Here is a 12,695-nt window from a genome sequence, read left to right as displayed (position 1 = left end):
ATGTCTGCTATTGACTTTGTGTAGACCAGTCCCCCTTTTATGGTCCCCTACCCCACCCCATGCCCTGAGCCTAGAGGACCCCCAAAATAAAGCTATGGCCTGAGTGAGTGGAGGAGATGATCTTATTGATGCTAAGCCTGCTCCTGGGGGAAAAATGATGCAGCTGGCTGCAAAATGCCATACCTAGAGTTTCTCTCAGTCTTCCAGAGAGCTGAGCCCAGGTCAGCTCCTGGCATAGTCATCTTCCTGCCTCTCCAGGAAAGGAGGCTGCCAAAATAATCACTTGGTAACCCACCTCAGGGCTTCACAACTCTCAAAAAGTTTTCTTCCAGTCTCAACATTTCTGCTAAAAGAAAGGATTGAGCCTATTTTCTCTTGATCAACATTATTGGAGCAGAAAAACAAGAGGGCCCTTAGCCCCTTGCTAAGGAGCTTAAGAGTAGTAATGGGCTTTTATCTGTTACTAGCTGCTGAACCTGGGATAAGCTCATTACAGTCACTGAGCCTCGATTTCTTCATCTGTGAAATGGGGATAATAACACCATCCCACAGGCCTGCTTATGCGGTTAAGATGAGGTGACAGGTGTAAAGTATTTAGCACATCACAGGTGCTCAGCAAACATTAATTCTCTTCCTCTTCCCATTTCTTCTCCAGATGAATTCAGACCTATTTTTCTATAGTCCTTCCTCACTGGTTTCTTTTTCCCATTCTTGATTGATTGATCTCTTCTATATACTTTCCATTGGATTCTTCTTCTAATATAAATCCCCAGGTTCTCATAAAATAAAATAAAAGCCCTGGCCCAATTATCGAGTTGGACATTCTATGTCATAATTCCCAGATGTTATACCTTCCTCCATTTACTCTTAGAAACTAATGCAAATCAGAGGATCCATTTATTATTAAAAATGAGATTTAGAAGTGGAAGAAACCAAAATGTTAAAAGACTCACTTCTCCAAGCCCATGAGCTGACAGGTCTGAAGCCTTCTCGAGACCCTCCCTTCCTCTGCAGCTCCTTCTCTCCCATCAGGAAAATATGATGATTAATTAGACAAAGCCTGTCCCGCTTGTTGAAATCCTTTGAGGCATGAACCATATAAACACAAAGCATTATAACTGCAATAGAGAAACCAGAAAACCCCTCTGCCTTGGGATGCTAACCAAGGCATAGCTAAATAAATCTGTAAGGGAAGATCAAAAAGGATCTTCTACATGGATAATAGAAAATGTCACCAGCATAAACAGGAAGAGAGATTAGTTCAATAAAGGAATAAAGTTACATTTGTGGGTCTTGAGTAAGATTTTTGCTTACTTTTAACTTCCCAGCATATAACTCACAAGGTTATTAATAGGGACTCCTACTGTTTTGGGCAAATAAACAGCTGCTGATGTTTTGTGCCCAAACCACTTTATTAGAGCTTTCCTTTACAGCAATTGTTTCTTCCTTTCCAAATCCTGAGAGGCTCAGACAGTTGAAAACCAGAGAATGCCAAAGTGGAAGGAATAACAAAGAAGAGAGGAGGCAGCCTGTGTGGGCAAGGAAAATGGGGAAGGGGCTGTGGATCCTCACCTTCTTCTTTGTAACCTTCAAGCAAATCAGCATTCACGAGCAGACAGCGAAGACCGGATGCGGCACCATCAGAAAGGCTATTTTTACCCCGGTGCTAGGAGTTATCACGGAATAGAATTCACCACTGTGAGAAGCCTCAGATGACCAACCATCCAGGTTTGCCCAGGGAATTGGGGGCTTCCCTGGACCTGGGACTTTCAGTTTTAAAACAGGGAAAGTGTGAGGCACATCAGGATAAGCTGGTCACCCTGAAAGACACGTGACTATGCCAGGGCACAGGAAAGCACTCAGCCTGGTGCCTGGGACATTTTGGGTGCTCAAAAGTCACAATGAATCTGAAAGAGCTCTAGTCGGCAGCTGGAACACTCTGCTTTTTTTACAAGGACCAGTTCCTGGAGGCCCCACAGTGAGCTAGGAGAAAAGGCTGTCCACAGCTTTGTGGTGGCCGCTCCCTCACCCTTCCAGACCAGGGCCTTCTACTGCTGCCCACCCTACCCTCCAGGTTCCTTGTAGACACAAATGTAAACCAAGACCCTGCCTGGCCCCCCACTTGACCTGAGGCCTCTGAGCTTACACTCAAACACCATGTTTGATAAGATGATCTCCCATTCCTCTCTACGAGAAACATTCATCCTCCTTCCTATTCTGTAGAGAGCATTGGTTTTGTAGCCAGTTTCCCTTCTTGGCTCTACCACCCATCAGCCCTGTGACCTACCTTGAACAAACTCTCTAAGTCTTCATTTTCTTACCTCTAAAAAGGTAAGAAAAAAGGTAACCTTACCATGTTGTAAAGATGAAAAGGAATCACTAATTTTAAAAATTACAATTTTATTTGTTCATTGAAATAAATAAATAAGTAATCATGCCTGGGCAGCACCTGGGCCAGTCCCTGACCTACGGGAGTACCGTAGCTCTCTTTCTCCATTCCCTTGATACAATCAATCTTTAATTCTCTATATGCCTGTTGCTCTTAAAATAAATCAAGGGTTTAGCTAGGATTCTCATTTGTCGCTTCAAATCTCTCCTTAGCTTTCTAACTCTCATATCCATTGGCCTAAGCAATTTTGTTACTGTTCTCCTAAATCCCCAGATGCCATTAGCACAACATTTATTAAGCCAAGCTTCGAATCCTGTCTTGCCAGAGTCCCTGAATTACCTTCCTGCTCTTCTGGGATCTCAATGGCCTTTAACTCCAAGTTCCCAGGGGACAGAGATGGATGCACAAGTCAGGCTGGTGAAACCCAACAAAGCACCAGAGCTTGTTAAGATGCAGCACTCAACAATCTTGATCAGGGAACTCTGCTCTGAGACTTAAACTCAGCGCATTTGTAGAATGAACCTATTCATGCTAAGGAACTGGCCACAAGCCTCCTTGTAGGCCTCGTTTTTCATTGTTCTCACCTGTCTCAAGGTGATGAGTGCAGATGCCACTTCTCTGGATCTTCCCAAACACTGTATTTCTGTGAGCTCTTAAAGGATGGTGGCAATGGGAAGTAGCCCAGCAAAGTATGCCTGTTGGCTCTAAAACCATTTTAGCAGTGGCTCCGTAAGGGAAGCCACTGAATGTTTATTGTGGCTGGACACTCAGGGGTTTCCACTAGCATCATTAAGGACAGCTTCATCTCCCAAAAATAAACCTTCCCAAAACTGAAATTGAATGTCAGGCAGTGAAAGAGAACTACATCTCAAAACTGCATCCCCACTGGGATGAACTATCTAGCAACATATTTTAATCCATAATTATGTAGTCAGAAAAACCACCAAAGCTTAAGTGTTCACATAACCAGGAATCCTTTGGCTTAAAGTTCCAGTTGGCTGCACTGGAACAACAGGGGTCTATAAAAGGCATACAGATCCACAGATAAGATTCCAGAACAGCAGTCATTCCCAGTCACTGCCACAACATACCGTGCTGTGGAACAGTTGTGAGGTAATTAGTGAATAACAATAATTTAAGTACCAAAGCTTATGAATGATTAGCTTTAACTCTAATAAATTAAAGGGATTTCAAGGTTGTTACATTCCCTTGCATACTAATATGCTTTCTCAAGTAGGAAAAGAAAAGGTGGAGTAAGAATGAATGCAATGTGTTAGGAGGTGCATCCTCCTAGCCCTGCCCTAGGGCACATGCCCTGTATGTAGGCATATGTATGAGGAAGGGGGAAACATCAAGGACCCCTGGGCTCAAGCATTGCATTACAGATGGAGCTGACTCTAACCCCAAAGGCAAGTGAGATTCAGTAACAATTGTAGGAGCCACGAAATGACCACATCCCTGCCAAATCCAAGGCAGAAGCTCCACCCTTCAAGAGACATTCCAGGCCAGCATAAACAGCATGGCCCACCATTCATTAATGGTGGCTTAGCCACCAGTGGACCTCAGTTACTCTGCCTCTTGCTCCTGACTTGAGTGTCATCCCACCTGTATGGCTTCTGCCCTTCTGCTTCATGCATAATTCCATCTCTCCCCAAAGCCTACCACGCTGCCTTCTGGTTATATTTATCACTCACATTCAGCCAGGTTTTTCCTCCAGGAACTTTCTGTGTAACATCACCTCCAGCTGGACTGCTCGGCAATGTGCTTCTCCACAGGGCAGCCTGTCTGTCCCCATCTCCTAGATAGAACCCAGCTAACAAAAAGCCAGGCTTGGCTTTCTGCCACAAACCAAAGGAGACCCTCAAGACCCAAATCAAGACAATAGCTTTGTATTAGTCCATTTTGCGTTGCTATAAAAGAGTACCTGAGGCTTGGTAATTTATAAAATTATAAATTTATAATTTGGCTCATAGTTCTGCAAGCTGTTCAAAGTCCAGCATCTGCTAGGCTCCTGGGAAGACTTCAGGAAGCTTACAATCATGGCAAAAGGTAACAGGGAAGCAGGTATGTCACATAGTGAGAGAGAGAGGCGGGGGGGGGAGGGAGGAGGAGGAGGAGGAGGAGGAGGAGGGGGGAGGGGGAGGGGGAGGGGGAGGGGGGGAGGGGGGAGGGGGAGGGGAGGGGGAGGGGAGGTGGAGGAGGAGGAGGAGGAGGAGGAGGAGGAGGAGGAGGAGGAGGAGGAGGGAGAAGGAGGAGCAAGGCTCTTTAAACAACCAGCTCTTGCATGAACAAATACAGCAAGAACTCATTCATTACCAGGAAGACAGCACCAAGCCATTCACACAAACACCTCCCACCAGGCCCCACCTCAAATACTGGGGACCACATTTCAACATGAGATTTGGAGGGGACAAACATTCAAAGCATATCAAGCACATTCAGCTATTCAAGTGAAGTGAGGTCAGAAATCCTATACGATGGTAATGAAGAAGCTCCAGTAACCTTGTATGTGACTCTGAATCCCATAAATACCTTTGGGAAAACATAGGCCAGCCTAACCCAAGTGACTAAAGCTGACCTTCAAGGCCCTCATAAATGACAAAACCAGACGTGGCTCTCTGACACTTTTCATTCTGAATTCTCCTTGAGATTCTCCACCAACCTACTTATCAAGGGCAAATAACAATTTATGTCAAATGAGTGGGAAAGAATGTGGAATTCATTTATTTTACAGCCTACACACTTCTGGCTAAAAATGAAGATTCTTTGGTCATGGGGAAAAGTTGTGTCCTTTGGCAAGGTTTTTCTTCTTCATAAAGCTGTGGTTCTGAACTATTAACAAAGGTAATTAGGCTCAACTCCTAAGTCCTGCTATTGAACTCTCTCAAAATGTCAATCACTGTTACTAATATAATTTCACATGCAACAGTTCATTCCAGGGGACAAATAGCTTTACTATTTAAATGACACTCCTTCCTCAAATAAACTCCAAGCACTCAGCAAACATCATATCCTCTTCTTCACAAACGCTGCCAAGTCAAAAATCAGATGAGAAGAACACGAGCCAATTCTAAGTAACATCCATAAGCTATAGGAGACAGAAAAACATCCAAGCCCAGGACATCTGCTGATTCTTAGGGACCATAAATGATTTGTAGTCATGGCGAACAACCTGCTGTTACTGACCTGGTGTACATTAATATGCACATGATATGACTAATAAACTTTCAGGAAACAAAATGCAGTTAATAACCCATTTCTCCATTGTTGAGATGATCTTGACTCAATGAAGTAAGATAATGGATTTAGAAATTAGTCACATAATGTAATACATTATTAATCATGGTATTCAGAAGGGTAAATAGATGTTACAAGAACACCACCCAGGAATTCAATTTCCTTTTAGATTTATTTACTCTCCTGAATTTGTTTATACCACCATCATCCCTCGCAAAAATGTAACAGTCTGATCTTTCCTCTTTTCCTGAAACAGTTATTTTCAACTTTTTTTTTTTAAAGTAGAACCTTTTTATAAAATGAAATATTTTATAGAATGCCAAATAGAAAACAGAAGACAGTGGAGTTTTGTTGTTTGCAGGGAGGGGAGGGAGTACCTACAGGCAGAGTCTGGGAGACCCCACTTAACCCTTTTAATTCTCAGGCCCCAGATCAAACCTTCTACAAGTTTAGGGCTCCTGGGGACACAGTTTGAAGACCACTGCCCTAAGGCATCTATGTAAAACTAAAATTATGTACGTAACATATAATACCGGCAAAATATTTATCAAAAAAATTCGTAAAATACACAAATCACAAACACTGATAGTCTTTTTTTCTTCTTCTTTTTTTTTTCTTTGTAGAGATGGGGGTCTCATCATGTTGTCCAGGTTGGTCTTGAACTCCTGGGCTCAAGTGATCCTCCCACCTTGGCCTCCTAAAGTGCTGGGATTATAGGCATGAGCCACCACGCCTGGCCAAACATTGATAGTCTTAGAGAACAATGAGCAAGGACACAAATAGTCCCACAAGATAAAACAAACACCAGGGGTGGGGGAGGATATTAAGTTCTAGAGTAATCAAAGGAGTACAAATCAAAAGAATAGAGCATTTGACAGGGATTACATTTACTTGGAAAAATTTGAATGATAACACCCAATGCTGGCCAGGCTCCATGACTTTGGTACAATAATACACTGTTGGTGGCTGTAAAGAAAGGCTTTCCTTTTGAAAAAACAATCTTTCATAAAAATGTTCAGACTCTTTGAGTCAGTACTAATCCCACTTCTGGAAAGACATCCTTAAACATAATTCAAAAAACAGTGAGGTGAAGATGTTCATTTCTGCTCTAATTATAATAGCAAAACAAATGTCCAATAATAGGAAAGTGGTTGAATCAATAATGGTATACTGATGACAGAATACTATGCAGTCATTAAAAATACAGTAAAAGTTCTCTTTAGAAACTCTCCATTTAATCAATTCTCCAGATTAACTATGCTTGCCACTCCCTCTGTAACAAACCCTATTTGTCTCTAGTACCACTGCCCACAGCTCCTGCAAATAGTTGAGTTGTACACTTACCAGTGGTCCACTGGGTTTGTTCTCAAACGTGTTTACACTATTTGTACTTGTCACTGTAATGGCATAACCTAATCACGTATTATAAAAACCAATGAAATAGGACTGCTAAAAAGATGAGTGTTGTTTCTAAGAAAATTACTTTAAGTTCTAAGTGCTTTGCAAAGGCTTTATAAAGGGTAGTCAGTTAAAGAATAGCAATCAAATTACATGTGAGCAAAATCATTGCAAAAGATCAGACAAAAATCATAACAATTTAGGCTACTACACTGAGACTACTTCATAAGCACCTTTAAGTTTCCAATGAATTTTAAAGAAAACAGAACTAGAAGTCAAACTTTGTAAACAGGACATTATGGGGGTGGTTTGTGCAAGGAAGATGAACAGAACGCCAATTGGCAGATGCATCCCAAAGACAAAACTTTGGCCTGATATCAAAAGTCTAGCAAATGAATGTACATTTTGGATAACACTAAAATAAAAATATGTAATTGCATGTATGTAATATTTTGTTGTACTCTCCTCTTTAACCGATTTTTCTATTAACTAACTCAAGCCCTGACCACGTTGACTAAGAGGGATTCTTTGTCCTTTGAAAACAAGTCCGCTATGACAAGGACCAAGAGTGCCCATACTCTTGTAGAGTCTCTTTAGTGTACAGTTCACCACTGTAATCCCCAATCACTTTCCCAGTGCAGTGCCTGGCACACATTAGGTCTCCAACAGATAAATGTTGAACCAATAAACTATGTAGCAAATATGGAAAAAATAGTGCTTCGTTAACAAAAAGAAAGTGAACAAAGCAGAATATAAAATTACATGTAAATCATGACTACACCTTCATTTTGAAATATGGAGGCAAATGAACAAATCCAGAAGGAAATGCTCAAAATGCAAACTGATTTTTAGGGTAGAATGAATTATGGGCAATTTTATGCATTTTTAAATATTTTCTTAAACATTGGCACATTCTTTTCCATATTCAGAAAGCTACTAAGAAAAGAAGAAAGCTATCTTTATTTTTACTGAATTTCCAAAATAAGAACTGAATCAACAGTTCCATTTCCTGCACTCTCCAACATTGAGAACTCCTTTAGCAAATTCTTGCTTCATCCGCCTCACCATGTCAAGCCATCAGATCTTTCTACTCCTAAGATGGAGGAAACCTGACCCTTATTAACACTTACTAACACTTACTTTGTGTTTCTAAACCCCCAGGATGCTTTTTTTTAAAAACTCATAAGTTATCCACCCTCTCATTTGACGTCTATTTGGTCAAAAAACTTCTCAAAACTGCAATTTATATTCCCAAGAGATTCCCAAACACCATCTAATTAAATCATTCAATCAGAAAACAAATTAAAAGGAAATATCACTGCAACTCCCAAGACGAAAATAAACTTTTCAGTCATGACTAGAACAGACCTCTGGGGTGATGCTCCAAAGCCTCTTCTAATTGCAAGTCCTATGGAACATCCTACAGAACATTTTGTGACATTTGCAGCTTCCAGGAGACTTTCCTTCTAAAGAAAAGAGGAGCCTGGACAAGACTCCAAAGCAAAACATCTTTTTTGGAGAGTGGTAACACTTTCATTAATGACCAACATGGCCATAGGCATCAGCACTCATCCATTCACCCAGGCTTCCACCCCACAGCTACTTTCTGTAGAATGTGCCAGGGACTGTCCTGCATGTTCAGTAAACATTAGTTAAAGGACTGGAATCTCTGCCTCTTGGCATGAAACAAAGCAAAACCTGAGTTTATCTATGGAGTTTCCAAGTGGGAAGGCTGCTGACTCCCTCACCCCTCAGCCATCCTCTGAGGTCTCTTCCTCTGACACCCACTTCCACCAATGTCAACAGACTCCAAGGGACCCTGGGGCCCTCCTGGGAGATAGTTTAGTACATGGGTAAGAACTTAGACTTCTGAAGCCACACTAGCTGAGCTTACATCCCTATACTACCATATACCAGTGTGTGACCCTGGACAAATCATATAGCCTCTCCCTGCCTCAGTTTCCATATCTGTAAAATGGAGCAAATATTACCTACTTCATAAGGTTGTGAAGATTAAATAATTCAATATATGTAAAGTGTTTAGAATAGGGCCTGACATATCCTAGGTGCTATGTTATTTTAGCTCTTATCATTACCCCTTATTCCCTCCGGTTCAGCAAAGAAAACTGGATTGTTCAAAGGGCTATGCTGACTAGAGGGAACTTGACAGTGGGTTACACATAAACAGCTTGTACCATCAAGCACAAGAGCTTGATCTTATTGTCCTTTACCACCCTCTGCCTTCAGAGAGCTGCACTTGACCAGCCCCAAATTTTATAGGCCCTTTACCTCTGTTTCCTAAATCCCAGCTCAGGATGGCCCCAGCGTGGCAAAGGGAGCTGTTGGTCATTGCTACACCATCATGGCACAGCCAACCAGGTAACCTCTGCCCCTGCCTGCCTCATTTCCAGTCTTTCCAAGTCACTGACCCTTCCCTACCTTCCTATAGGTTGCAGCTTTGGCCCTCTGTCGAGACTGTGGTTATTTCTGAATACCCACAGGGGTCATTGCACATGTACAAGTGGAACAACACGTGTTTTAGGGACCCTGCCTCCTATTTTTTTAACCTATATTCTCCAATTTTTCAGGTATAGATTTGAAAGTGCTGAACAACACATAATTATAAAGTTTCTGGGGAGAAAAATCACAATGCTTCCTTTCAACTTCAACATCATGCTTGTTTCCATGTGGAACCTTAGAAATCATGTGACATAGTCCACATTCCACATGACAGGCACCCACTCCGTGACAGGCTCAGGGGTTAATGGCATCCCCTGAAAGCATCCCCAAAGCAGTACCTTGCTCACCTCCTGCCTGACCAGAAAGAAAAGCACAAGAGAATCATTTTCCAGGAACACACACACACACACACAATCTGTGAATGAAAATCTCAAAATCTGTCGGCAAACTAGAAATGTCAAAGTAAGGCATGGCTTTGTGTCTCCTGGGGAACATTCTGAATCACCCTGGGGGAAACACTGTACTTCTATTGCTGATTAATAGTCAATCAAGACCTATGGGATGGAAAAGGACATATAAGAAATAACAACAACTGGCAACCACAGATAGGTAAATTGGTTTTCAAGCCCAGTGCCAGGTTGAGAGGCAGAGGCAGGTCTGAAGAAGAAGCTGTCAATGTCCCTCTCTTCTGGGAAGGTGCCGAAGCCATGGGCTTGTTTTGAAGTCATTAGTCAGGAAGCACTATGGGTGTGGATGCCTCTCCTGCACTCACCTGAACCTCCCTGAACCTTCCCCTCCTGGGAAGGAACTATTCTGGACACCTGGGGAAACACCAAATTCAGACGGAGGAGCCATCTCTACTCTGGCAAGGGCAGCAGGTGCAAGGACTGGAATTCAGACATCCACGTGTAAACAAAAGGGAGTGCTCCTGGCGGGGGGCGGGGGGTAAGCCTTCAGTTCAATTCGATTTTGCCAAGGTCTGCCATGCACTGGCCCCTGAGCCTGGTGGGCCTGCTAGGTTTACAGGGGAACCAGGCTCGGCCCTGCCCTTAAGAAGCTCACACACCTGGAAGAAAGCAAGGGGCGCGGGGAGGCGAAGAAGTGTGAACGTGAGCGCGCGCGCGCGCGTGTGTGTGTGTGTGTGTGTGTGTGTGTGTGTGTGCACTCCCGGCACCAGTGCTCCTGGCGCCCGGAACTCCATCCCCTCCCATGACAGCTCATTGACTAGGTCGCCTCGGCAGAGCGCCCTGCAGCCCCCACCCTCCCTTTGGACCCCCGCGCTGGTCTGGAGCGCACCCAACCAGCGTAACCTTACACTTCAGACCCAACCCAGGTAGGTCTGTCTGCTCAGCCCCGGCTGCTCCCGGGGCCTGAGAGTGGAGCTACTGTAGGGATCGGCCTTCACCCGGTCCCGGGCGGCTCCGCGGGGAAGGCGCAGCCCAGGGCGTGTTCTTGCAGTCTTGGGCGGAGGCATCACCACAGTGGACAGAGACTCCAGCGCTACTTCCCGGCGTTGACACCTGCTCCTGGAGAGGGTCCTGGACCCGCGGGCTGTGGTGGGGGTAGGGACTGCTATAGGTTCAAGCGGCTCTCCAACCACAGAGGCTCCTTGCATTCCCCATCGCCTACCAACGGGATCACAGCAAGACTGGGGCTGGCGCTGATACAACGCAATTTTCCTAGCCTCGCTTGTCCGGCAGCCTGCGGGTCTTAACTGCCAATAGTCAGGGCCGCCGCGCGGGCATCTCGCCTGACGCCTACAGTGGCCAAAAAAGCTCGTTTGCCCGCGCGTCCCCTCTTGTACACACACAGACATTCATATGCACACACACTCTGAGCCGGACTTGTGTGCGATCCCGAGAGCCCGCGAGCAACCAGCCCAGAGTCACACGCACATTTGGACACGTGCGCAGCGCGCCCCCATACCGCCAGCTAGCTGCACATATCCGCTCGTGCAGCCCTGCGCACACACGTGTGCCCCGGGGAAGCGCGCACGGCCGCAGACAGAGGGTCCCGAACGCAGGCAGGAGCTCACACGCAGGCCCCACGACTACCACGCATCTGAGGCCCCAGAGCCCCGCCGTGGCTGAGTTGATGCCCACCAGCCCCAGGGCATCCCGCGCCTCATGGGCGACCCAAGTTTCCGGGGCGCCCGTACCTTGAATGTGCTGCTTGATGACATTCTCCAGGTGGTCCAGCCGCTCAATAATCTTCAGAGTGTCCCCTTTGTCTTCCTCCAGCTTCTTGTCGGGCGCCGGCTCCTGCCCCCGCACATACACGCTGGCGATGTAGTTGGTGACCCAGCCCACGTAGAGCAGGCAGATGATGTTAGTCATGCCGCTCAGGATCACGCAAGTGGACACCAAAGTTTTGGTCTTCCTGGTGCACACCATTCTGGGCTCCTTCCTCCATATAGAGCTCCCGGGGGCCCTTCCTTGTCGTGCGCCCCGAACTCCCCCGCGCTCACACCCCGTAGCACGTCCGGAGCCGCTGGGCACGTCCGGAGCCGCTGGGCACCTCAGCACCTGAGTCCCAAGGTTCTCCAAAGCCCGGTCCGCTGCGGGTGAAGCCGCCGTGCCCAAGTTTGCAGCTCCTGCCGCTGGCCACCCGGAAAGACCTTGACAAAGGAAACCAGGTGGATTTTTTTCCAAATTAAAAATCCCTGAGCCCTTCCTAGAGGGGTCACGGGTAGCCAGCAGCCGCGCGTCCAGATGTGTACGTCTGGGAAACTTTGCCACTGCCTGTGTCGGCGGCCACGCCGCTCCCCATCGCCAGCGCCGGCTGCCTTGGCGGTCTGACCGGCCCGCGCTGCTAGGAGAACCGCGGCAGCGGCAGCGGCGGCGGGGAGAGCCGCGAAGCAGCGCGGCCCGGCCCCCTCCGAGCGACAAGCACCGCCACCAATCGCGCTCCGGCTCGGGAGAGGGGCCGGTGCTGGGCGGCAGCGGACCAACGGGGCGGGAGCGGGGGGCGGAGTCCAGCCCCCAGGCCCCACCTGCTGGCCGCCCCTGGCTCCCGCCCCCAGGGACGCGCCCGGGCCTCCACCCGCGCCTGCACAGGCTGCCCCAGACCCGAAGCTCCCGGAGAGGGCGCGCTGCCAGTCCCAGCCCTTAGGTCGGCAGCTTCCTCCGTTAGGGAAATTCCATCTCTTGCTCTTGGGCAGGAATCTCCTGGTTTTTGAGGGGTCGCACGGGTCAGCTTCTTTCATCCGCCC

The 12,695-nt window shown here is 46.4% G+C and overlaps 1 protein-coding gene across 2 annotated transcripts in view; it reads right to left on the bottom strand.

Moving 5' to 3' along the window:
- Positions 1–12,446, bottom strand: part of GALNT18 (polypeptide N-acetylgalactosaminyltransferase 18) — a 350,806-nt gene extending 338,360 nt beyond the window's left edge. Inside the window, exon 1 of one of the 2 annotated variants that reach the window (XM_002822026.5) lies at positions 11,643–12,446. In XM_002822026.5, the coding sequence (XP_002822072.1) occupies positions 11,643–11,877 (235 nt within the window). In that variant the 5' untranslated portion in view covers positions 11,878–12,446. The remainder of the gene's footprint in view (positions 1–11,642) is intronic. The other variant, XM_054524653.2, reaches the window with a different exon arrangement.
- Between the last annotated feature and the right edge of the window lie 249 nt (positions 12,447–12,695).

The sequence above is a fragment of the Pongo abelii genome, chromosome 9 (genome assembly GCF_028885655.2).
Source record: "Pongo abelii isolate AG06213 chromosome 9, NHGRI_mPonAbe1-v2.0_pri, whole genome shotgun sequence".
NCBI classification, from domain to species: Eukaryota; Metazoa; Chordata; class Mammalia; order Primates; family Hominidae; genus Pongo; species Pongo abelii.
The sequence above is the reverse complement of the archived record's forward strand: the minus strand, read 5'-3'. Positions and strand labels throughout refer to the sequence as shown.